The sequence below is a fragment of the Myxocyprinus asiaticus genome, chromosome 18 (genome assembly GCF_019703515.2).
Source record: "Myxocyprinus asiaticus isolate MX2 ecotype Aquarium Trade chromosome 18, UBuf_Myxa_2, whole genome shotgun sequence".
In the NCBI taxonomy this organism is placed as follows: Eukaryota; Metazoa; Chordata; class Actinopteri; order Cypriniformes; family Catostomidae; genus Myxocyprinus; species Myxocyprinus asiaticus.
The window spans coordinates 4,763,572-4,790,723 of NC_059361.1; the positions used below are offsets into that span (position 1 = coordinate 4,763,572).

At 35.6% G+C, this 27,152-nt stretch overlaps 1 protein-coding gene across 2 annotated transcripts in view; it reads left to right on the forward strand.

The window, feature by feature from the left end:
- Positions 1 to 26,072, forward strand: part of LOC127456437 (serine/threonine-protein phosphatase 6 regulatory subunit 2-like) — a 31,622-nt gene extending 5,550 nt beyond the window's left edge. Inside the window, exons 2-22 of one of the 2 annotated variants that reach the window (XM_051724939.1) lie at positions 5,032 to 5,169; positions 6,241 to 6,496; positions 9,436 to 9,622; positions 9,717 to 9,854; positions 9,928 to 9,993; positions 10,086 to 10,198; positions 10,397 to 10,510; positions 10,585 to 10,711; positions 10,938 to 11,090; positions 12,150 to 12,368; positions 12,623 to 12,687; positions 12,773 to 12,894; positions 13,220 to 13,305; positions 13,671 to 13,768; positions 17,433 to 17,484; positions 17,611 to 17,738; positions 17,833 to 17,987; positions 19,213 to 19,375; positions 19,445 to 19,518; positions 21,413 to 21,611; positions 22,243 to 26,072. In XM_051724939.1, coding sequence (XP_051580899.1) covers positions 6,270 to 6,496; positions 9,436 to 9,622; positions 9,717 to 9,854; positions 9,928 to 9,993; positions 10,086 to 10,198; positions 10,397 to 10,510; positions 10,585 to 10,711; positions 10,938 to 11,090; positions 12,150 to 12,368; positions 12,623 to 12,687; positions 12,773 to 12,894; positions 13,220 to 13,305; positions 13,671 to 13,768; positions 17,433 to 17,484; positions 17,611 to 17,738; positions 17,833 to 17,987; positions 19,213 to 19,375; positions 19,445 to 19,518; positions 21,413 to 21,611; positions 22,243 to 22,273 — 2,517 coding nt within the window. In that variant the 5' untranslated portion in view covers positions 5,032 to 5,169; positions 6,241 to 6,269 and the 3' untranslated portion in view covers positions 22,274 to 26,072. The remainder of the gene's footprint in view (positions 1 to 5,031; positions 5,170 to 6,240; positions 6,497 to 9,435; positions 9,623 to 9,716; positions 9,855 to 9,927; positions 9,994 to 10,085; positions 10,199 to 10,396; positions 10,511 to 10,584; positions 10,712 to 10,937; positions 11,091 to 12,149; positions 12,369 to 12,622; positions 12,688 to 12,772; positions 12,895 to 13,219; positions 13,306 to 13,670; positions 13,769 to 17,432; positions 17,485 to 17,610; positions 17,739 to 17,832; positions 17,988 to 19,212; positions 19,376 to 19,444; positions 19,519 to 21,412; positions 21,612 to 22,242) is intronic. The other variant, XM_051724940.1, reaches the window with a different exon arrangement.
- The last annotated feature ends 1,080 nt before the right edge of the window (positions 26,073 to 27,152 follow it).

Here is a 27,152-nt window from a genome sequence, read left to right on the forward strand (position 1 = left end):
CAGTCAGAAAATTCTGAGGAATGGTGTTTGCGTGCCCGCTTTTATACCAGACAGCTTCGCACCTAAAAGGGCGGGGCTTAAACACCATAGCCAATCCTGGCATTATTGAAGAAGGGTTTCAACTAGGTCGTGTAGAAGGACACTCCCCATAGCGTCAGCTTAGTGACGTTCCCTTCATCTCTGGGAACCGAGGTTACATACGTAACCGAGACGTTTTCTGGGAACTTTGTGTTGCTGCTCAAAGGGATAGTTCACCCAAAAATTAAAATTCACTAAATTTACTCACCCTCATGCCATTCTAGATGTGTATGACTTTTTTTCTTCTGCTAAAGATTTTGAGAAGAATATTTCAGCTCTGTTGATCCATTCAATGAAAGTGAATGGTGGCCAGAAATTCGAAGTTCCAAAAATCACATAAAGGCAGCATAAAAGTAATCCAAACGAATCCAGTGGTTAAATCCATAGTAAAAAAGGACTTAAATATTTGTTTCTCACCCACACTTATCGTATCGCTTCTGAAGATATGTATTTAACTAATGAAGTCGTATGAATTATGAAAGGATTTCCCATACATCTGTTTTAGATATTTTCATCCAGAAAGCATCACAATCTAATTATCATCTGCTAAACATCTTAAAAAGATCAGATTTACAAACATTCTAAATCATAAATGTCTCAAAGACATCTGCTGAATGTCTTATTGACATCCAAGCCATCTTCCATCTATGTCTTCCAGATGTAAATGCACACATCATATAGAAATAATAGGTTATACTCGTGCAATCAGAGATCGCAGCCTTTTGTGCAGAAGGTCATATCGCGATTTTGATTTTATTTCACGTAATTGTGCAGCCCAAGTCTGTGGTAAACGTCACTTGAAGATACTTGGACCTTTTTTTTCTAAAAGATAAACTACACACAGTCATATCCCCCAAATTTGAATTTTGAAGCCACCATGTTAAAAAAAAAAAAAAAAATATATATAAAATATGTTGCTAACAAGTTGCTAGATAAAGACTACAATGATTTTCCATTTCGTCAGGCACGTTCACTCACATGCTTGTGGTATTTGTAGTCCTTATTCAGCAACTTATTAGCAACGTCCTGTACATTTTGTTTTTAAAAACACAGCGATTTTAAAATTTGCATTTGAGGTATGACTGTGTAATTTTTGTTGAAAAAAACTTCCAAATATCTTCAAGTTAAGGCTAACACAGATCTTATTTTACTCATAAGTTGAAAACCCCCCATTAAAAAACCCCATAGGGAATTCCAGAGGGAACCCATGGTGAATAAGCCCTCTAGGTTCGCCTGCAAATTGACGTCATGTCTGAACTGCACTATTGATGAATTAAAAAATAATAATAATTATGCATATTTTATTCTGTTTTTTAGACTGTAAGGGGAAGTTCTGAATTCACAGTGTAATTCAACCCACAAAAGTATATGAAAAACTGACTATTTAAACCTACAGTAATAAGGATTATTACTAATGATATTGATGATAAATTTGCTGGTATAATCAAAATAATAAAAACAATACCCATCTTTATGTAATGTAGTATCATTATGTACCACGAATACCATAAAAGAAAGATTTATTAACAACAGCTGAAAATCATTTGAAATAGTTTATATGATTAACTGAATAATTGTGTGAATATAGAAAAAGCTTGACCACTTACAATATGCTCAGCGTTGCATTGGCATTAATATTTGCGGCAAATGTAAACATCAGTACATCAGTAAACATGTTGGCAAATACTTGGTAAATAAATTTCTTCCATAAGTGTTCGCAATCGTGTCAACTACCTTTTTTCCTCTTTGTGTGACTTTAGCAAGCTCTGACAGTTAATATACATTTTTCCCCGCAAAAATGCAGTTCTGAGTGTCAGCTGGTGAAATTTTTACCCTTTTTTTTTTTTTTTTTTTTTTTTTCACCCAATTTGGAAAGCCCAATGCGCTTTTAAGTCCTCGTGGTGGCGTAGTGACTCACCTCAATCTGGGAGGTGGAGGAGGAATCTCAGTTGCCTCCACGTCTGAGATCGTCAACCCGCGCATCTTATCACGTGGCTTGTTGAGCGCGTTGCCAAGGAGACATACCGCATGTGGAGGCATCACGCCATCCACCGCGGCAACCACGCTCAACTCACCGCGCGCCCCACCAAGAACAAACTACATTATAGCAACCACGAGGAGGTTACCCCATGTGACTCTACCCTCCCTAGCAACCGGGCCAATTTGGTTGCTTAGGAGACCTGGCTGGAGTCACTCAGCACACCCTGGCATTCAAACTAGCGAACTAGCGAACTCCAGGGGTATTTTTACCCATTTTTAATGAAGATTTTATATTATTTAATTGCTTCAAGCAAACGTTGCAATTCTGCTACACTAGGTCATCTGGGGGTTAAATCTGTCTGTATGTATTTACAGTATGTATGAACTGTATATACAGATTTCCCACAGACCTAAATAACACATGTACATCTCTGAATGTCTAAGAGTATTTTAGTAAACATCTGATAAGCATCTTAAAAAAAATCAGGTTTACAAACAAACATTCTAAATCATAAACGTATTAAAGACATCTGCTGAATGTCTTATTTACATCCAAGACATACTTATTGACATGCATTGTCTTATAGACATACTGCAGATGAGTGAACAACCTAAAAAATAAGTGATGTATAATAAGATGTAAACACACACATCAAATTGATTTCTGGGTGATGTGCGTGTGCTGTCGGGGAGTCATTAAAATCCTAGAAATACCAGGGAATTGTGATAAAATTGTGATTCCCTGGCTTGGAAAAGTTATAGAACTTAATATTTTAAATAGTTGTGGACATTTCTATACTAAATATATAAAACACTAGCCTTTTTCTGATATGTGCGATTGTGCTTTTTGTGTTTTAATAGAAGTGGTGTACTACTGGTCTGCTTAATGTAGTTTAGTCTGATGGCTGACCTCATATCCTCTGCAGACATGGCCGTAACCAGCTATGAGGTCACCGAGGTCTGGACATTCAGAAATACATTTTGATGCTATGTACAACTGAGTAAAAAAAAAAGAAGCATTTGAAAACTCCTTCGAGTGTCTGCATGCATGTATAATTTAGTTTAGACAGTTGGCTGGATTCTTTAGTGTCCACAAATACTACAAGAGTGTGACGAAATGGCGCTACCTGAAGCTGTGCAGCGCATTTGCTGGGCAGAGTAAAAGTGGGACCGGTCTTACTAATCTGATGAACCTGCTCTGCCCTTGCGGCGTGCTGTCCCGAGGTTAACACAGTGCGAGTCGCGTGTGACCCATTTGAATTTGACACAGAATTCTCTGTTATACACCCATCTGATATGAGACACTTAAAGGCTCTGTGCTGAAGCTAGTTGAAACAAGATTACACAGCCCGTCATATAAACTACAGTGACGAGGTAAACAGGAAAACATTGTTCCATTCACAACGGTAATTACATGCTTTTCATTCCACAAATTAGTACACTTATAGAAATATACCTGACAGTTACTGTAGTAACATTAACTGTAGTAGTGACTATGGTATTTAGCCAGAAATAGTGTATATATTTATAATAAATGTTAATATTATTAGCCTACAAAAATATATGCACGAACAATGGTAAATTGTCATAAAGGCAACTACAAAGCAGAATTTAACAAAAAAGCTTTAAAGCCTGGACACTCATGAATTAAGGATGAAGTTATGACTTTTGCTCCTTTGTAAATATGTTCAGTTCTAATGAACTTTAATTAAAAAAAGGTGAATTCAATAACTTTCTGCTCGTGTCATCTTGGACTTACAGTGACACCTAGTGGTGTAGATGCAGCAGCATTCAAATCAATAGTTTTCATTGTAGAAATTCACTATTCACATTCAACCATGGTTAATTTAATCCAAGAGTGAGAGTGTCCAATAACAAGATGGTTACTGAGATTAAGCGAGTAGTATTTAGCTGGTCATGTGATTCTAACATGGCAGCCCCCATGAGGGTGCCCCTGCCCCATGTAGAATAAATCAGCTTTTATAAGGTCACTGATATGACTAGAGTCCTCATCTCATGTGAGTGCTCATGACGTTATACATATGTTTCAAAATTATAATTTATTTCTTTAGGAGTACAAATTACTGAGTGCACCTTTAAAGGTGCTATATGTAAGATTGACAGCAAGCATTTGAAATGGGTACTGCAGTCCAAATTCAAAATATTGGAGAGTTGTCTGCCCCGCCCCAGACTCGAAGCTCATGTGGGTTGCCAGAATGTTGACACTCAAATTAGCCAACTCAGCATCCGTTTTAAAGGATTTCTGTGCTTTAAGCTGACACCATCTTCCAAAGGCATCTCCAATATTTATCCTTGTTTTACTACGCCTCTGGTCATGGTGGTTTTTCGACGGATGGCGAGGATTTTTAGGTCGGGTGGAATCTGTTATCTCTGATCCAGTTCGTTTGCTGGCTTCCATGATGCAGCACGCAGTGTTGTTTGCCTGCAAAGTTGTTCAAATCTGGCAACCCGGTGGTGTTGAAATACTATTGGGAAATGGGCAGTGGGCGGGATCACACAGGCCAAAACACAAACAGAATTTCCGACCCGGAATGGAAACTTCAAAGTAGAATACACTGGCTGTTGCACTGTTATTGCATTTCTATGTGACAAAAATTCAGTATTAATATTGTTAACAGCATTTGCGATAAAAAGAATAATTTCATTATTGGTTTCTGTCCTTTAATTTTTATGTATAGAATGTGTTGCGTTTGTAGGTGTCATTTTGGTAAAAGTCATGACACCTCACCGTGGACCTCACTAATTTTCAAACCCTGGTTACGGCCTTGTCTGCAGACGATGAATAATCTCATTTCAAGACTAAAAAAAGAACCTTCATGATGTTCAAACAAGGTTTTATTCTGTATTCTGAGTAGTGGTATCACAGAACCATGATGTGGCTTATTTCAAAAGTGCTCCTGGTTTCCTTTTGTTGCTTCACTGGGTTTCTTTTCTTGATCTTTTTCTCTTTAGGTGTCTGTGTTGTAATGTGAGGCAGCCCGTGCTAATGGACGGCTGGACTATCTGACCACTGAGGTCTCAGTCTTGCAAACCAATGTGTTTTAACAGGTCTCTGCATCCCATCTAAGGAAACACACCCTCTGACTGAAGGTAACTGCAAAAGACTGCCCTCTTTAGGGTACATGACATGACAGTGACAATAGCTAAACGAAGAAATGGCCAGATCCTATTTCACCCCAAAATCAAATAAGAAGGGAGTGTGAGATGTGCTTAGTTGTCATTAAATGTAAAAAAATAAAAAAAGGACCCAATTTTAAGATATTAGGTGTCTTTAATTATGTACTTAAAGGGCTAATTCACCCAAAAATGAAAATTCTCTCATGATTTACTTACCCTCATGCCATCCCAGATGTGTATGACTTTCCTTCTTCAGCAGAACTGAAGTGAAGATTTTTATAAGCACATTTCAGCTCTGTTTGTCCATACAATGCAAGTAAACATGTGCCATCAGGCTGCTGGCTGTTTGACGGTCCAAAAGTCATATTTAGGCAGCATAAAAGTAATCCACACAACTCCAGTCGATCAGTTAATGTCTTCTGAAGCGAACCAATAGGTTGGTGTAAGAAACAAATTTAGCACCTCTAAAACTCAATTGTAAACAAAACCAGAATTATTATTACCATGATCAATGTATTGTACACTTATCCTTAACCAATGTAGGATTCAGTATGATGTACATATATAAGAATAGTCCTACCTGAAGGTAAAAAACTTTAGATCAGCTAATACAGTCTTTATTTGACAGACACGATTGATTCTTTAGTTTCCCAACATCACTGTAACTAAAGCTTTAATTGCGGCATATGATACCCTGGTTGCATTTTATTGTTACTGGAGGTCTTCATTTGACTGTGCATTATTTATGCTCTCATCTGGTGCATAATGTATTGTGGCACTTCTGGACTACTTCCATAGTTTATAACTTTTTCTGCCATCCAGCCTTCAAGAGTGCGGAGTCAGCCAGCAGCAGGCAAACCTTTTGAAAAGTCAGCTTGCTGTTTATTTATAATATGAAAGCATATACAGTAAGCTACTTATAGTATTGAAATACACAAAATAAATAAGGTGAGGTAAATAAGGAAATCTAGGAAATGGAATGGAATATATGGGAAAAGTAAAAAGGCAGAAATAAAATCTATCTCTCTCCCCATTCTCTCTCAGGCATTCTCTTTGCTCTGTAGGCTGCAGTCATGTTCTGGACGTTTGACCTGCACAACTCCTCTCAGGTTGAAAAGCTCTTGGAGAAGGAGGACTTGACCCTGCAGGAGCTTCTGGATGAGGAGGACGTGCTGCAGGAATGTAAGGCTCAGAATCAGCGCCTCCTCCTCTTCCTCACACGGGACAGCAGCATGCTGGAGCTCCTCAACCTCATCACTCACGAGCCCCCTACTGACAGGGAGGAGAAACTGCGTTACAAGTGAGTGGAGAAATGGCCTCATTGTCACTTTCTGAACAAGCCTTGTCTGCAATGTGTCATGATCAGTTATAGACTAATATATCGGCCAGGACAATTAGTTGAACATTTTTGGGCTGTTTTAAGAGTATCAGATAGTCAGATTAATTGACCAAAAATTTGGTAATTATTAAATTATCTACCAGGACGAATAATCAACTAATTTTTGGGCATTTTAAGATCATTGGTCAAGCTGATTAAACGACAAATATCTGTCCATTGTCAGATTATAAAATAGTCCAATTTAAAGACAGATTTTTGGCCATTTTGAGATAATCAGCCAGGTTCATTTATCAACCAATATATAAAACCGATATTTGGTCATTTTGAGTTATGCATCAGGCCAATTAATTAATATTTGGCCATTTTGAGATTTTGTGACAGGCAGATTAATTGAACGATATTTGGTCATTTTGAGAGTATCAAAAATAAAATTAAGTTACAGATATTTGGCAATTTTCAGATTACCTTCTGGGTCGATTAATCAACCAATTTTTGGCCAATTTAAGATCATCAGCCAAGCCAATTACACAAACGATATCTATCTATTTTCACATTATCAGATAGTCAAAGGAATTTACATGTTTTTGGCCATTTTGAGATTATCATCCAAGTTCGTTATTCAACCGATACTTGGTCATTTTGAGATAATCAACCAGGCCAATTAATTTATATTTGTCCATTTTATGATTATCAGACTGGCCGATTAATTGAGTGATATTTGACAACTTTGAAAGTATCAGATAGTCCAATTAATTGACAGAATTTTGGCTATTTTGAGATTATTGGCCAGGTTCATTTATTTACCGATATTTGGTAATTTTGAGATTATTGAACAGGTTCATTGATTAACCGATATTTGGTCATTTTGAGATTATTGAACAGGTTCATTGATTAACCGATATTTGGTCATTTTGAGATTATTGAACAGGTTCATTGATTAACCGATATTTGGTCATTTTGAGATTATTGAACAGGTTCATTGATTAACCGATATTTGGTCATTTTGAGATTATTGGCCAGGTTCATTGATTAACCGATATTTGGTCATTTTGAGATTATTGGCCAGGTTCATTGATTAACCGATATTTGGTCATTTTGAGATTATTGGGCAGGTTCATTGATTAACCGATATTTGATCATTTTGAGATTGTTGACCAGGTTCATTTATTTACCGATATTTGGTCATTTTGAGATTATTGAACAGGTTCATTGATTAACCGATATTTGGTCATTTTGAGATTATTGAACAGGTTCATTGATTAACCGATATTTGGTCATTTTGAGATTATTGGCCAGGTTCATTGATTAACCGATATTTGGTCATTTTGAGATTATTGGGCAGGTTCATTGATTAACCGATATTTGGTCATTTTGAGATTATTGGCCAAATTCATTGATTAACCGATATTTGTTAATTTTGAGATTATTTACCAGGTTCATTGATTAACCGATATTTGATCATTTTGAGATTATTGGCCAAGTTCATTGATTAACCGATATTTGGTCATTTTGAGATTATTTGCTAGGTTCATTGATTAACCGATATTTGGTCATTTTGAGATTATTGGTCATTTTGAGATTATTGGCCAGGTTCATTGATTAACCGATATTTGGTCATTTTGAGATTATTGGCCAGGTTCATTGATTAACCGATATTTGATCATTTTGAGATTATTGGCCAGGTTCATTGATTAACCGATATTTGGTCATTTTGAGATTATTGGCCAGGTTCATTGATTAACCGATATTTGGTCATTTTGAAATTATTGGCCAGGTTAATTGATTAACCAATATTTGGTCATTTTGAAATTATTGGCCAGGTTCATTGATTAACCGATATTTGATCATTTTGAGATTATTGGCCAGGTTCATTGATTAACCGATATTTGGTCATTTTGAAATTATTGGCCAGGTTCATTGATTAACCGATATTTGATCATTTTGAGATTATTGGCCAGGTTCATTGATTAACCGATATTTGGTCATTTTGAAATTATTGGCCAGGTTCATTGATTAACCGATATTTGGTCATTTTGAAATTATTGGCCAGGTTAATTGATTAACCAATATTTGGTCATTTTGAAATTATTGGCCAGGTTCATTGATTAACCGATATTTGATCATTTTGAGATTATTGGCCAGGTTCATTGATTAACCGATATTTGGTCATTTTGAAATTATTGGCCAGGTTCATTGATTAACCGATATTTGATCATTTTTGAGATTATTGGCCAGGTTCATTGATTAACCGATATTTGATCATTTTTTAGATTATTGGCCAGGTTCATTGATTAACCGATATTTGATCATTTTGAGATTATTGGCCAGGTTCATTGATTAACCGATATTTGGTCATTTTGAGATTATTGGCCAGGTTCATTGATTGACCGATATTTGGTCATTTTGAGATTATTGGCCAGGTTCATTGATTAACCGATATTTGGTCATTTTGAGATTATTGGCCAGGTTCATTGATTGACCGATATTTGGTCATTTTCGAGATTTTTGACCAGGTTCCATTTTCAGATTATCTTCTGGGTCCATTTTACAATTTATTTTTTTGGGGCCATTTTTAGATAATTAATCAAGCTGATTAAACAACCGATACCTGTCTAGTCCAAAGATTTGACAGGTTTTTTTTTATTTTTATTTTTTTCATTTGGAAATTATCAGCCAGGTTCCTTTTTAACCTTTTTTGGGTCATTTTGAGGATAATGCACATTTTTAGTTAATTTTGACTAAATATTGTGGAGAATAATCAAAATTTTGATTTGGCTTTAATTTTGTGGATGTCTCATTTCCTATAATTAAATTACATTGAAAACCCCATTTTGGTCAACCACTAGTCATGATATTTTGTCATGTACAGTAAACTTTGTCTTTCACTCGGTCTCACACAGGTATGCTAATATAGCATGTGAGTTGTTGACGTGTGATGTGTCCCTCATCAACGATAAAGTGGGCGGAGACGAGTCTCTGTTGAACACACTGTACAGCTTTCTAGAGCAGACGCCCCCTCTGAACCCTCTACTGGCATCATTCTTCAGTAAGACTCTCGGCAACCTCATCAGCCGCCAGACAGAGCAGGTGTGTAAATACTGTATGGGTCTCTGTTTTCTTTTTGTTTTCTTTTGTTTGTTCCAATATCATCCTCGTCTTCTTTATTAATGTTGTTTATCAGGTGATCGCTTTCCTGAAGAAAAAGCAGGATTTCATCGGACTGGTGCTGAAACACATGGACACGTCAGCCATGATGGATCTACTGCTGCGTCTGATTAGCAGTGTGGAGCCCACCTCGCTCAGACAGGAAGTGCTAAATGTGAGTGGACACTACAGACTGTTTTATTTATGTGTATGTATTTGTTTTAATTCAAAACCTTTGGTTTTTTTAGTGGCTGAATGAAGAGAAGCTGATGCAGAGACTCATCGAGCTGATACACCCTCAGAATGATGATGAGGTCAGTTCTATGTTTTTAAAGGTGAAGTATGTCATGTGTAAAATTTGACGGAAAAGAGCATTCATGGATGTGCTGAGTTTGTGTGTTCACAGAGGCAGTCGAATGTGTCTCAGACCCTGTGTGACATCATCCGTCTGAGCAGAGATCAGGCCAGTCTGATGCAGGAGACATCAGACCCCGACCCTCTGCTCACAACACTAGAGATGTAAGTGTGCGGAGTTGTGACTATTCTGCTTTGTTCTCAGAGTTACCGGTGTGTCTAATGTCAGAAACATACTGTGGTTAATCCTTTACATGTCGGTTAGATGGTCTCTTCCTGTCTGGGCGGTTCTTGGCCAGAATAAGCTTCATTGTGGACCAGACTGTGTGTGTGTGTGTGTGTGTGTGTGTGTGTGTGTCTTAGGCAGCAGAACATAGAGGCCCTGTTAAAGAACATGTTTGGAGGAGAGAGGAGTGAAGCCTGCATCGTCTACGGAACGCAAGTGTTACTCGCATTGTTGGATACTCAGAGATCAGGGTCAGTAACACACATAGACACACATTTCATTGCACAGACATTCACTGTTACTGATGTTTGTGTGTGTTTAACAGCATTAAGCAGGTGATTGACCCGTGTTCTCAGGGATTGGAAAAGTCTAACACTGTAAACAACAGCATATTAATGGGCATCCAGCCACATCTAAAGAACTTCCATCATCTCCTGCTAAACCCACCCAAGGTTGGTCTGCTCCTCCAGTTTGATCATAATATCTTAAAGATAACATGAAAGCCTAACATGTTTGATCCAATCAAATCCTGATGGATACATTTTTTTATTTTTACATTATACATATTTCCAGCTGAATATTCAGTTTCATGCGAAAATACGTTGTTATGCTGTTTGATTTAGTCTATAAGTACTCTACTGTACATTTATGTTTACATTATATGTGTTTCTGACTCAGAAATGTGTGATGTTGACCACATTGGGTGTTTTGGAGGAGCCGTTTGGAAACGCCCGACTGCACGCTTGCAGACTGATGGCGGCTCTTCTGTACACTAGAGCTCCCAGAATCCACCACGAGCTCTGCCGACTGAACATGATCAACCTGCTACTGGTGAGAGTCATCCTTAATTTTACAATGGGTCAAGAAACAAGGAACCTTTCTTAATCTCTAAGAGTTCGAGTCATACTAAAATATTTTTGAAACATTATAAAACAGAGAGTTTTTTCCTTGTCATAGTCACCTTTGGCTAGTGCACTAAATAGTGCTATTCATTTCTATTGCGATTAGCGCAATAAAAATAAAACTGAAACTGGGAAATGTACGATTTTAGGAACTTTCTGAATAGGGATTTGTTTTAGAGAGTTTTTTTTTTTTCAATATAATATTAGATTAAAACTTTGGTTCATTAGTGAAATATAGTAATTTGACTTCAAAATAATGTTTCCCTTTTTCTTTATATTATTTCATATTATTTTTCATTTTAATATTATTAGATCAGTTTTTGTTTATCTGTGAATAAAATAAAATAAAGATTTTTAAATAATGTTTCTCCCTTTTTCTTTATATTATTTTATATAATTTTTCAGATTATATTTATCATATTATCATAAATCATATTATATTTATTAGTATCATTATAATATTATTGTACGCATAGACAAAATTACAAATCACATTGCATGTTTTAATTTTTAATATTGAAAAAAATCAATAATCAATACATTTTTTAAAATTAATTCATTTTATAATATTCAGATTAAATAATCGAATATCAATATTTGCTAAGCAAGGCCCCCAAAATAAAGGTGGTTCAATTATATTATTGTTATATTTATTATATTTGTAATTATTTCGTTTATTGAATCAATAATAATAATTATTATTTACTATATTAAAAAAACAAGTTAAAAATTGTCTTATTTAAATATTAAATTAATATATATATATATATATATATATATATATATATATATATATATATATATATATATATATATATTAGTATATATATAATTATATTAATAATTCAATATATATGTAAATTACATTGACAGCCGTACAAAATGGATGTTATAGATTGACTGTTCTGTTTCTTTTGTCAGTGATAATTGTGAGATCATGTAAAAAAACTTTTTTAAGCTTAATATGTCTCTCTCTCTCTCTGTATAGGACATGTTTTTTAAATTCACCTGGAATAACTTCCTACACGCCCAAGTGGAGCAGTGTGTCTCTGCCATCTTTAACCAGAACACACCACTAAACCGACCAATGCAGGACAGTCCAGATCCGACTCAAATTCAACAGGAAAACACATGCTCAGACACGCCCCATCCCAGTGAGACAGACACACAAAACTCAGACAGATTCACACGCTACTTAATAAAGCATGTAAGTATGTGTATGGGTACTAATGTGTTCTCTGATACAGAATTTTAATAGTCATATATAGTGGACAGTAGGCGAAACCATATTAGAATAATAAATAAATAAAAGTCCATTCTCTCACTTTTTTTTTTTTTTTGCGTCATTCCACTTGTTTGGCTATTAAAAAATAAATTAAAATAAATACATTATATTTATTATAATGCATATACTTCATTGAGGTATAATATTTGTGTGTGTGTGTGTGTGTGTGTATGCAGCTGATTAAGGACTGCAGGCTGGTTCAGAGGATTTTGGATGCTTGGGAAGAAAATGACAAAACACAGTAAGGGCAAATTTAAACATCTCTGAGCTGAGAAGTGTGTATTTTATGGCATGCACAGTACTGTAGAAGTCTATGTGTATTGCAGGGAGGCAGGAGGCATGAGACGAGGGTATATGGGCCATCTGACCCTTATTGCAAACACAGTGGTGCAGAGCGCAGAGAAAGAACAGGACAAAGAACAGACCCAAATCACGCAACTAATAAAAGGTATCTGGCACACTGTGAGGGTGTTTGTGTGGTTTATACATTTTTAAAGGGATAGTTCAGACAAAAATACAAATTCTGTCATCGTTTACTCACCCTCATGTTGTTCCACACCTGTATGACATTCTGTTTTCTGTGGAACACAAAAGGAGATGTTAGTCAGAATGTCTATTAAAGTGAACGGCGGCTGAGGCTAATGTTCTGTTGTGTTCCATGGAAGAAAGTCAAATGGGTTTGGAATGACATGACGGTGAGTAAATGATGAGAGAATTTTCATTTTTGGGTGAATGTCTCTTTAACTAATGTGTTGTGTTTGTGTGTGTGATAGAGTTGCCCGAGGACTATATCAGACGCTGGGAACATTTTGTGAATGAAACACTAGCAGAAACTAACATGAAGAATACAGCAGACCTGGTGAGAGTTCATACACAAATACACAGATATACGCAGGTAAAACTGTGCCGTCCCCCATCAGGTGAGCACTTGGTCACAAATCCTCTGTGAGGAGTTTATTATACAAGTAGAGCAAGTTGTGCATGGCTAATACTACTTTATATGCACAGTGACTCCAATTTTAAAATTGACTAAAATGTCTTAGTTATTTACAGAATACTTCCTGATCAAACACAGTTATTCAGCTAGACAGGAAATAGCTGTCCTCACAATAGCCTGTCTGCATTTATCAAAATAAATAATGAATACATTCTTTGATTCAACTATTTTTTTATTTTATACATTTATTTTATTTATATATGCATGTCTTTGTTTTCGTATCACAGGTGTTCTCTGATTATCAGCTTCAACAGATGACGGCGAACTTCGTCGATCAGTTTGGACTAAATGATGATGAATTTGGGGAGCATGATGGCAGCATCAGGTGACTCCTGTGCAAAAGTTTACATTTAGATGGTACATTAAAACATTTATATTTAAGGTTTACATCAATTAGAATAAGGTTTGTTCTTTTTTTAAATATATGTTAAAGTCTATATGTGTAAAATAAAGCATTTTAAAGCAGCATTGCTATTTTAATAGCTTTTTTTATGTCAAAGGTGCAAAATTGGGCAGGTTTTAGTTGGGGATGTGCATGAGTAATCGACTAATTGAGTACTCATTCTGCACCAGCTAGTCGACTATTAAAATCGCTATTCGAATATTGCAAATGAATTTTCCTTTGTGTATTTGTCTGCTGGGGCAACGCTGAATACTGTATGTTCCCTCTGAAAGAAAATGCGAAGCGGTACGAGAAACTCGGAAGCAAATCAGACCAGTATGTGTTAAATCTCTAAATACAGGCAAAGTGCATTTTCTTAACTCAATTTTCACCACTTGTTTTTCTAAATAAAAACATGCAAAATTATAAAAATGTGTTAGCCTTTATGTAGACTCAGAGTTTACACCGATCAGCCACAGCATTAAAACCACCTGTCTAATATTGTGCATGTCCCCCTCGTGCCGCCAAAACAGCGCCAACCCGCATCTCAGAATAACATTCTGAGATGATATTCTTCTCACCACAATTGTACAGAGCGGTTATCTGAGTTACCGTAGATTTTGTCAGTCTGGCCATTCTCTGTTGACCTCTCTCATCAACAAGGCATTTCCATCCACAGAACTGCCACTCACTGGATGTTTTTGTTTTTGTCACCATTCTGAGTAAATTCTAGAGACTGTTGTGCGTGAAAATCCCAGGAGATCAGCAGTTACAGAAATACTCAAACCAACCCGTCTGGCACCAACAATCATTCATGCGATTATCTAATCAGCCAATCGTGTGGCAGAAGTGCGGTGCATAAAATCATGCAGATACGGGTCAGGAGCTTCAGTTAATGTTCACATAAACCATCAGAATGGGGGAAGATATGTGATCTCAATGATTTGGAGCGTGGCATGATTGTTGGTGCCAGACGGGCTGGTTTGAGTATTTCTGTAACTGCTGATCTCCTGGGATTTTCACACACAATAGTCTCTAGAATTTACTCAGAATGGTGCCAAAAACAAAAAACAACCAGTGAGCAGCAGTTCTGTGGATGGAAATGTCTTGTTGATGAGAGAGGTCAACAGAGAATGGCCAGACTGATTTGAACTGACAAAGTCTACGGTAACTCAGATAACCACTCTGTGCAATTGTGGTGAGAAGAATATCATGTCAGAATGCTATTCTGAGTTCTGAGTACTATTCTGGGTTGGCGCTGTTTTGGCGGCATGAGGGGGACCTACACAATATTAGGCAGGTGGTTTTAATGTTGTGGCTGATCGGTGTATATACAGTGCTGTGAAAAAGTATTTGTTTTCTGATTTTTATTTTTTTTATTGGTGTATTTTTCATACTAAATTGTTTTAGATATTCAAATGAGATATAACATAAAACAAAGGAAACCTGAGTAAACCCAAAATACAGTTTTCAAACATTTGCAACTTTGCAGAACTGCTTTAGTTCAGCCACATTGGAGGGTTTTTGAGCATGAACTGCCCGTTTAAGTTCCTTCAACAGCATCTCAATTGGGTTCAAGTCAGGACTTTGACTAGGCCACTCCAAAACTTAAATTTTGCTTCTTTTGAGCCATTCAGAGGTGGACCTACTCCTATGCTTTGGATCATTGTCTTGCTGCATAATCCAGATGCGCTTGAGCTTCAACTCACGGACTGATGACCGGACGTTCTCCTTAAGAATTTCTGGTAGAGAGCAGAATTCATGTTTCCCTCAATTACTGCAGGTCACCCTGAAGCAGCAAAGCATCCACACACATCACACTACCACCACCATGCTTGACCGTAGGTATGATGATCTTTTTGTGGAATTCTGTGTTTGATTTACGCCAGATGTAACGGGACCCCTGTCTTCCAAACAGTTCCACTTTCGACTCATCAGTCCACAGAACATTCTTCCAAAAGCTTTGAGGATCATCAAGGTGTGTTTTGGCCAAATTCAAACGAGCCTTAATGTTCTTCTGGGTTAGCAGTGGTTTTTGCCTCGTCACTTGATGCCATTTTTGGCCAGTGTCTTTTTGATAGTGGAGTTATGAGCAGCGAGAGAGGCCTGCAGTTCCTAGGATGTTGTCCTTGGCTTTTTTGTGACTTCCTGGATGAGTTGTCGCTCTGCTCTTGGAGGAATTTTGTAAGGTCGGCCACTTCTGGGAAGGTTCACTACTGTGTGTTTTCTCCATTTGGAGATAATGGCTCTCACTGTGGTTTTTTAGAGTCTCAGAGTCTTTGAAATAGCTTTATAACCCTTCCCAGACTGATGTATTTCAATCACTTTTTTCCTCATCATTTCTGGAATTTCTTTCAACCTTGGCACAGTGTGCTACTGAGTGAGATCTTTTAGCCGACTTCATGCTGCTGAAAAAGTTCAATTTAGGTGTTGATTTGATTGAACAGGGCTGGCAGTAATCAGGTCTGAGTGTGTCTAGTCCAGTTGAACCCCATAATGAATGCAGTTTCACAGATTTGGGTATTGGTTAACTTTTTTGCTTCAATAAATAACATCATTTAAAAACTGTATTTTGTGTTTACTCAGATTGTCTTGTTTTATGTAGATTTTGTTTGAGATATACACAAAAACAGAAGAAATCATAGCTCTGTATGGGTGTCACCCTAATGCCGCCAGTATTGGTTTCTGTGTAAGCTCTGGGTGAGTGCAAAGGTTTTGTTTTTTTACTGTCATTTTTAAATCTTTTTTTTTTTCTTTTCTTAATGCATATTAATTCCCAAAAGAAAGGCATAGTTTGTTGAAGTTATCTTATTTTGAACCTGTTCTTGGTAACGTTTGTGAATAAAAGTGGAGTGGTGGTGGTGTAGTGGACTAAAGCATTGAACTAGTAAGTAGAATGTTGTTGGTTCAATCCCCACAGCCACCACCATTGTGTCCTTGAGCAAGGCACTTAACTCCAGGTTGCTCCAGGTGGATTGTCCCTGTAATAAGTGCACTGTGAGTCCCTTTGGATAAAAGCGTCTGCCAAATGCATAAATGTAAATCAAAATATAAATTTCATGTATGTGTCATACTGTACTTGTTACTCGTTCCAAACCCATATGACTTTCTGTCTTTTGTGGAACAAAGAAACAAATATTTTAAAGAGTGTCGCAATCGCTGATTTCCATACAAAAGCAATTTGATGGTGTGTCATATGAGGTTTGATGTTATTGACGCTTCGCCATATTGGATATGTGTGTCATGTTTACAGGAGTTAACAAAAACTGATTTGATTTATGAGTGAATAACGACTTAAATTTCAGTCTGCTCATCATACAAACTGATCGTATTCCTTCAGAAGGCTTGCAATATGACACACGAGTCACATGGACTATTTTATGACACCTTTGGGTGCTTTTTTAAGCTTTTAAAGTGAGTCACTATCAACTGCGACATTCTTTAAAATATCTCCTTTTGATATAAGAAGAATAAACGTCATACAGGTTTGGAACGACATGAGGGTGAGTTAATGATGACAGAAATGTCATTTTTGGGTGAACTCTTTAACAGGTTTAACAGGTAATAATGTTGTAGTCAAGTTTCTGCATCTCTGTTTTTCATTCAGCGCCACATTTGATCGAATCACAGAGATCAACTTTAACCTTGTGGATGAGGGGGTGAGTCCTGATTAAAACTGATTCTGTGTCATTTATTATTTCCAAACCTTATGAGTTTTTCTGTCTGTAGCCTGTCTTTGTTTCTGTGTTTGTCACTCATTGACGCTTCCTGTCTCACTCACTCAGGCGAGCTCTGGACTCTTTGAGACTCGCACAAAAGAGAGAATTCGGCAGTTTGATGAAGCTGAGGAGGAGGAAGATATTTGGGAGGATAAAGAAATTAACTACTCGACACAAGTGAAAGCACGAAGCAGGTCCAAACACACACATGAACCTGTGGAAACACACACACACACAAGTACAAAACAGCCATTGCTTTGACTGTGATGTGTGTGTTTTGATTGACAGGTTTGGACTGGTGACAAACACTCAGAAGAGTGAGGCAGACGGCGGCTCTCGGAGGCATCTGGGGTCACCTGACCTCGAGTGGTTTCCAGATTCCAAACAAATGCCAGAGAACATCACGAATAAAGTCACGGACAAGAAGTCCAGTGATCCTCAGAGTATGCAAATGACATTTCTCCTGATCTGTTGTAATAATTGAAAGAAAATGAATTATTTGTGGTGTTTGCTAAGGCAAACATCACTGTAACTATTGCTCATATATGAGTGTTTCTTCAACTTAAGACACTTTCAGCACTGTCGGCTTCTAGAAAGTAAAATCTAGTTAAAATATTTTTCACTAGTTTATGTAATGTGTCTGCTAACAATGTCCAACAGTGAATGTCCATGCATCAAAGGAGATTTATGTAATTTATGCCCACCACAGTGTCATTTCCAGCACATCTCAAATTCTGTATTGTGTTTAATAGAATTCTGTGCTGGAAATGACATTTTTAATGTTTTTGAAATTGAGCGTGCTACTCTTTTGTCTTGCTAAAGTTATTTTCAAAGCTAACATTTTATGTATCCTAAATAAACACACAATTAAATAATATTTTCACACTTATTGTGTAATTTGGCAAAATTACAGCTTGATTGGAAATGACGCCCAATAGAAATATTCTTCTCACAAGTGATATTTACCTTGATTTTCCTTTGTTTTCTTTAAACATCACATGTCTCATATATCATCTCAAGCATGCACACTTTTGTCTACTTGGTTAACAAGTACACTAACTTTTGAAAATATTTTATTGGGGTAAAATTGTTTGCTGTGGTGGAAATGACCATTTAGAATAGAAATATAGAAATAATTTTCAAACAATTCATATTGAAATGGTTTGTTTTATTTCACCCTTTGTTTAAATTATCATAGTTTTAAACATGTAATAATTTATATTTTTATAATGTATTTTCATCAGAGTCTGGGTCTGGGACAAGGCTAAAACAGTAAAATCTATATATACAAGTTATTAGAAAAGTACCAAAAATAAATGAAGGCCTGGTAAAATGTTTCCAACTCAGTTTTAATGAGACCTTCATATAACAAAATGAAAATAAATAAATGGAAATCTGGGATTTGTTTTAAATGTACAAATAATACATTTATTACATTATTCTTTTATCCAAAGCAGCATTTGGTATATTTTTACTATGGGTACAGTGGTAATACATTTGTACAGTTTTCTTTATTTTAAGTATCAGTCATCGGGTTCCCTGTTAATCGAGACTCCTTTAGGGGTTTGAACCTACAACCTTTCGATTACCAGCCCCGATAAACAAACCCCTACGCCATGGCAACCCAGATTGCATATTAACCATCTCTCTTGTTCTCTGTCTCAGCAGGTCCTGGATGGATAGCGAGTTTTGAAGATGACTTCGGCAGTCGGGACTTTGCGAGTATTGCTATAGATACGGGCTCCAGCGTGTGGGGCAACTCTACAGCACAGCTCAGTGAGACGGAAGAGAAAGGATGGGCAACATTTGGTGACTTCCAGTCGTTCTGCTGGTGAGTGTGAATGTGTTTGATTTTTTATATAGCGTGATGCAGTACTGAACGTTATCTTGTGTTGTGCAGTTCAGATGCAGGGCCCAGATGCATCTCACCGGTGGACTCGGAAAATCCAAACAAACAGAACCAAAAGGAAGAAAGTGAGTGACTTACTAATGTTTCTCTAGCAGTTTATTAAGATTAAACTACATTTAACTTAAAAACACATCACTTATGACTCCCCAAAAGCATCCGTCTGATGCATGAGTACAGTACATAGATCAACCATTAAAAGTAGCTCAGATGTAAATAAGCCAATAATAGGGTTATGTTCAATAATATGGAAATAAAACAAACAATATTTTGACTTTAAAACACTTTTTTTATGGTCTGATTGCTTACTTGTCTGCTGCCTCAATATATGTACACGATGTATATGCAATGTAAACATTATATTTGTAAATATTTCAGTTATTATATACTAAATTGTCCTTATTTTAGGGCCCTTTCTCAGTAAATATTTATTTATATAATAAAATATAAATATATATAAAAATTATTAGATATTTAATTGTTATTTTTACTACAATTGCTGTTAATAAATATGTTAATTTTAAATGTATAATATTTCTGATAATTTGTCAAAGCGTCTTTCAAATTGTTGCATCAAAATTAATATTATTTTTTAATAAGAATAACAACAATATTTAAAGGAGGGACTGAATTTATTACATTAAATTATGAATTATATAGCTTAATATAATAATTATTATTGTTATTGCTATATTATAAATGATCATGTATATAATAATGATGAATGGTTATCTTATATAATATTATAAATTATATTATTATTTTATTTTGATAAATTTATTATATGATACATGACAATATATAATTATACATTATTAATGTATAATTATTAATAATGTTTGTTATATTATAGATTGTATATTTACTGTATTAAATTACTCTTATTAATAATACATATATTAATTTGTAAATTATTTAATATGTTTGATCCCTATTAAATCTAATAAATGAATCTTCTTATTAATAATACATACAGTATATTAATTTGTAAATTATATTTCTGATCACTATTTAATGTAATAAATGATTCTTATTATTAATACATTTATAAATGTTTTAATTATAATATTTCTGATCACTAATGTAAATTATTCTTTATTAATAATACATTTATTAATTTGTAAATTATTTATAATATTCTTGATCCCTTTTAAATCTAATAAATAATTCTTAATACATAAATTAATTTGTTATTATGTATAATATTCCTGATCACTATTTAATGTAATAAATTCTTATTATTAATGCATATATACTTTTTATTATTTATAATATTCCTGATCACTATTTAATGTAATAAATTATTAGTATTATTAATAATACAGACACTAAGTTGGCCTGGGTACCTCAGCAAGTAAAGTCGCTGACTACCACACCTGGAGTCACAAGTTTGAATCCAGGGCGTGCTGAGTGACTCCAGTCAGGCTTCCTAAGCAACCAATTAGCCCGGTTGCTAGGGTGGGTAGAGGCATGTGGGGTAACCTCCTCGTGGTTGCTATAATGTGGTTCGCTCTCGGTGGGGTGTGTGGTGAGTTGTGCGTGGATGCCGCAGAGAATATCGTATATTAAATATATTATAATATTTCTGATCACTATTTAATGTAATAAATTATTATTAATGCATATATACTTTTTATTATTTATAATATTTCTGATCACTATTTAATGTAATAAATGATTCTTATTATTAATAAATATATTTAAATTATTTATAATATTTCTGATCACTATTTAATGTAATAAATTCTTATTAATGCATATATACTTTTTATTTATAATAGTTCTGATCACTATTTAATGTAATAAATGATTATTATTATTAATGCATATATACTTTTTATTATTTATATTTCTGATCACTATTTAATGTAATAAATATATTTGTTTAAATTATTTATAATATTTCTGATCACTATATGTTTTCACTCTGTTGTTGATGGGATAACAGCACATTACCATCAGTCCATGTGTGTGTTACAGTTAAAGGCTCATCTGCGTGTGTGTGGAGTGTGTGTGGGGCGAGGAAGGCTCCACTGGTTGCGTCTGACAGCAGCTCCAGTGGATCAGACAGTGAGGAAGAGGAAGACAAAACCAACATCATCACAGAGAGGGTTGCCCCAGGCAGTGCCAAGGAAGACATTAAACTTGAGAAAACAGTCAGGTATACATACTCTAATACACACATTTAATTTTTTTGTTTTTTAGCGGAAACGATTACTTTAATACAGGATACCGTATTCATAGAGTAACAATGGTTTATCTATAGATTAACCATGGTAATTCTTGTGGTTACCATGGTTTTACTACAGATGCCATGGTATTTGTAGTAAAACCATAATAATCAAAAAAATATATTTATCACCATAGCTTTCATTTTCCTGTATTATTACTATGGTATTCTACGAACATCAAGATTAAAATATGGTTACTATAGTAAAACAATGGTACATTTATTGCGAGGGCACGCAAAACTATTTCAGAAAAAAAATCCCGCCCTGTCCTCTAAGGGGCTCCGTACCGTTGGACTCCTTTAGTTTAGTTAAAAAAAAAAAATGCAAATTTTGTTCAGGTCAAATGGAGTTACCGGATAAATACATCTTGATATTCATGACTCTTAAATTTCAACGACCCATTTGTTGCTACAAAGGTTTGGTAAATAAAGTATGTCACTAATGGGCTTTAAGGTAAGGGTTAGTATGTAGTAGTTAAAGACTAATATAAAGTGGGACCAAATTTTCTGTACACGTATTAAAAATCACTAAACGTGTCCCATTCTCTGTCTCACTCTACAGGGATGACTCCAGTAGTAAAGACCCAATGTAACAGCATTTCAAAGAACCCTCTCTACCTGCTGATGTATCCCCATGACAGCTGTTGCTCCACCCATAACATGTTTAAAGCTGTTTTCACATGTCTCCCCACCTTCTGGCATTCACTATTCCCATTGGTCTGTAGTCATGTGGGTTTTTTGTGGGGGTGGGGTTGTGAATGATCCCAGCATCAGTGGGTGGTACTAAAATGATGTATCTTTCCCGATGAAGACATTTGCACCATTAAATGGAAATACTGACCTTTGAACCCTCTGCGAACAGCCCCACTTCAGTCAATGAGTGTGTTTTGTAACTAGAATACATTACACAGACAGGTGAACTCTTGCATATGCATAAACATGCTGTGGTTGAAAGGTACATTTACAAGTGTGATTTATAGTGTTATGTTTTAGTTTTTGAACCAGTATTTTCCACTAAGAATACGGCAAGAGAGCGTGTGTTTGTGTTTAGAGTGGCTGATCAATATTTCTCTATGTTGTAGTCTTTGGTTGTGGTACTGATTTTATTTCAGTACTGATTTGTTTGCACTGAAGTTTTCACTACATATGTTACCAGCTCCATCTAGCATCTACACAACACATACATATACATACTGTATTGGTAACACATTACAATAAGGTGGTATTCATTAACATTAGTTAACTACACAGTTAACATGATTTTTACATTTACAGTTATGTTAACATTAATGCAGTATGAACTAACAATTAACAATAGTATATTTCTGAACTGACATAAACCAAGATTGATAAATGCTATAAAAAATATTGTTAATTGTTAGTTCATCATATGTAATGCATTTACTAATGTTAACCAATACAACCTTATTGTACTGTTTTACCTTCCTCTTTTTTGCTTGGGAGCTTAATTATTGGGAGCGGGTCTCTAAAAATAGTTTTGTTTGGTTGTATACATGTTGTCTTTTTTTAATGTTACTAAGAATAGTTCACCCAAAAATAAACATTTATTTACTCACCCATGTCGTTCCAAACCTGTATGACTGACTTCTGCGGAATGACATGAGGTTTAGAAGATAATGACGCATTTTTTTTATTTTGGAGTAAACTATTCCTTTAAGGCCGAAACATACTGTACACAAGTGATGTCATGCGTAGTTGCATTCCGAAATGTGTGAGACCGCAATACGTAATTCATAATTCGCATTTACACAACGCAAGTACACGTTTAATTCTCAATGTTGCCACAAGGGGCGCTATAGTGTTCATTAGTGTGAACTGGTGCTTTTACGGTGCGTTTTCTCTTTCAAATCAACAATTTGTGAAGGTGGCGATTAGAATCATGCATCTATTGTTGTTTGTATATATTTTTTTTTATCAACGCTGAAAATAATTTAGTACGAGGTACCTCGCAATTGCGTAACTGTGAGTCTGTCATAATCAGACAAAAAACGTCCCCCTCCATTGTACGAGTTGGTATTGCCCAACTAATGTCACGCAATTCCCTCAATTTCTCGGCGCTGGCCAGGGTGGCCCAATTACAGTGGTTTATTGTTATTTTTTATGCTTTTATAGATAATGCTGAAGCAAATTGTCATTCACAGGTATGAATCCTTGCAATTATCAGTTTGTATTAAAAAAATAACTACTAAAGGGATGAAAAAATTCAGTTTTCAGTGCATCAAGCGCCCCCTGCAGGAATAAAACTTTGTGTCTCACAAGACAGTCAGTGGCTGACAACATGTGCAATTTCGGTCTGAAGGTCTGTTACCTACACGAAACTTTCGTCATATGTGGAGTCAGTGAAGATGTTAAAAGCATCCATGGAAATGATCCACCCCCTCCCAATGTTCAAACCAAATCTGTCATTGTTTTAAAGGTGCTGTAAGCGATTTTTTTTCATGGAAAGGTATGCAAAAAATTGTCCTACTCCCTGAAAGATATTAATGAAATAAGTGGCCTGAGATACTCTCAGCTGTGTCTGTGACAGCTGTAGACTTTGTAATCAACAAACAAAAATGTGTCTGCGGACATTGACACTTTTTACCTGTCAATCATTTTGCTCGTTCTCATAGTGTTGTATTTGATTCATAATGTTTGTCAGTTGAGGGCGCTATTGTGTAACAATGCTGCTCTTTTGCTCTGTTTTGGTCTCAAAATTATCTTTGGAGGTTGGGGTATTGGAATGAGGGGGCGTGGCTAATTCAATAGCTCAGTCACGTGAAAGCTTCAGAACGCTAAAATCGCTTACAGCACCTTTAAGGTATTTTAATCCCCCATTTGAGTACTGAGGTTTTTTTACCGCCACATTAACACACAGTAGCGCGTTGGCCAAGCGCTCGCATCTGCGTATGTGCACTCGCATAAAGTATGTTTCTTGCCTTAAATGTGTCCAAATTAGGCTGTTTTAATATTGAATATATTATTGTCTCTGTGGTTGGTATCAGAATGAACTCTCAGGTGAAAAAGAAATAGAAAAGTATGTGTGCGCCTTGAAATATCGGAGAATGACACATCATTATCTAGAACACGTGTCCAGCACACATATCCCTCTTAATAGCGTCTATCTCCGACAGGTCTTAGTAATAAATGTTTTATGATAATTGTATTTTTATTACTAATTACAAGCGAAACACTAGAGCGCATAAGTTTGGAATTGAATCTAGAGCGATAGCAATAATAGTATTAACAATCTTATGGTTAGTTTGAATTATTATTATTATTTTTTAACGTAGCTTAAAGCAAGCAAATTGTCTGATCGTGCGAGTGAGTGTGTAAGTGTTGTTTTTGCACTCAAATTTGTTTTTATACCAAATGCAACAGGATGGACTATAACGAGAGGTCAGTCTTTTGTCTACCTGGATTTTGCGTTTACAAGCGATTTAGTTATTAGTTGTGTAAGCGACAAAAAGAGAAATATTGACTGATCAGTACCAGGCTCAGTGCTTGAATGTAATTCATATTTTTATATGATTTATTTTTATTCTGAGTGATTAGATGGTTTATTTTTGCCAAAGTCTCTTTAATATTTGTTTTCCCCCTCCCTAACCTCACCGTTTGGATAACAGGGCTCCATTCTCTCCCTATGGAGACTGAAATCTTTCCCATTTGAACATTACTACATTTAATTTAGCACTTCAGTATGGACACCTACAGTAGTGGTGGAAAAGCAATGGGATCTTTACCAGAAATAAAGATAAAACACTATTCCCCTTCTATCTTTTCTTCCAAGTAAATGGGTCTTAATTTACTTTGTGTTGTGGTGAATGTGTTCCTTACATGTTTAATTTACCTGTCAGCTGTTTTACTCTGTTAAATGTCATTTTAAAACGAAATGCAATTGTTAGTTTGTCCAAAGCGTAAAGTGACACGTGAGAATATAGGAAATTGTGCATCAAAATGTGAAGGAAGACTTAAGTTAAATGTATTGTTTTGGACTGATAGAATTATTCAAATGCACACTCTATTTGCCCACCTTTCTTAATCTTCCGCACCACCAAAAGCAAGATTTTATAGTTTAAGTCGATGCATTCGATCCTGCAATGTAAAACTCATTTTATTTTTTCCTCAGCTCTTATATGTATTAATGTACCTAAAAACATGAACACATCCATTATAAACTGGTATGGTATTTATGGTATATTTACTGCCTTGAATCCATCATGTGAATCTGGAACACAGGTCTGTTGTCATTTAGTCAAATGCCTTTTTAATGTAATCTGATGCTGGTGGGGTTATTTTTTATTTGGTATTATGCAATACTGTACTTGTTATCTGTTATTAAAGTTAGGCTTTAAAATCAGATATCAAAGATATTATAAATATTTCAGATGGGTTGTGAGTATGCGTGTTATCTTGGCCAAAACACTTTTGTTTACTAATAAGAATGTACAGGATTAGGCTATTATGTATATTAACAATGATACCTCTAATAATGTTATCAAGCATCATTACATTTTACCATTTGTAACAGATCATGTATATAGAATCCATGAACATTTGGTAAGATTACTAGGATAACAGGCCATTTTCAAATTTTATATATATTATATATATATATACACACACACAGACACACATACATATATATATATATATATATATATATGTGTGTGTGTGTGTATATATATATATATATATATACATACACACACACACACACACATATACAGGTGCATCTCAATAAATTAGAATGTCGTGGAAAAGTTCATTTATTTCAGTAATTCAACTCAAATTGTGAAACTCGTGTATTAAATAAATTCAATGCACACAGACTGAAGTAGTTTAAGTCTTTGGTTCTTTTAATTGTGATGATTTTGGCTCACATTTAACAAAAACCCACCAATTCACTATCTCAAAAAATTAGAATATGGTGACATGCCAATCAGCTAATCAACTCAAAACACCTGCAAAGGTTTCCTGAGCCTTCAAAATGGTCTCTCAGTTTGGTTCACTAGGCTACAAAATCATGGGGAAGACTGCTGATCTGACAGTTGTCCAGAAGACAATCATTGACACCCTTCACAAGGAGGGTAAGCCACAAACATTCATTGCCAAAGAAGCTGGCTGTTCACAGAGTGCTGTATCCAAGCATGTTAACAGAAAGTTGAGTGGAAGGAAAAAGTGTGGAAGAAAAAGATGCACAACCAACCGAGAGAACCACAGCCTTATGAGAATTGTCAAGCAAAATCGATTCAAGAATTTGGCTGAACTTCACAAGGAATGGACTGAGGCTGGGGTCAAGGCATCAAGAGCCACCACACACAGACGTGTCAAGGAATTTGGCTACAGTTGTCGTATTCCTCTTGTTAAGCCACTCCTGAACCACAGACAACGTCAGAGGCGTCTTATCTGGGCTAAGGAGAAGAAGAACTGGACTGTTGCCCAGTGGTCCAAAGTCCTCTTTTCAGATGA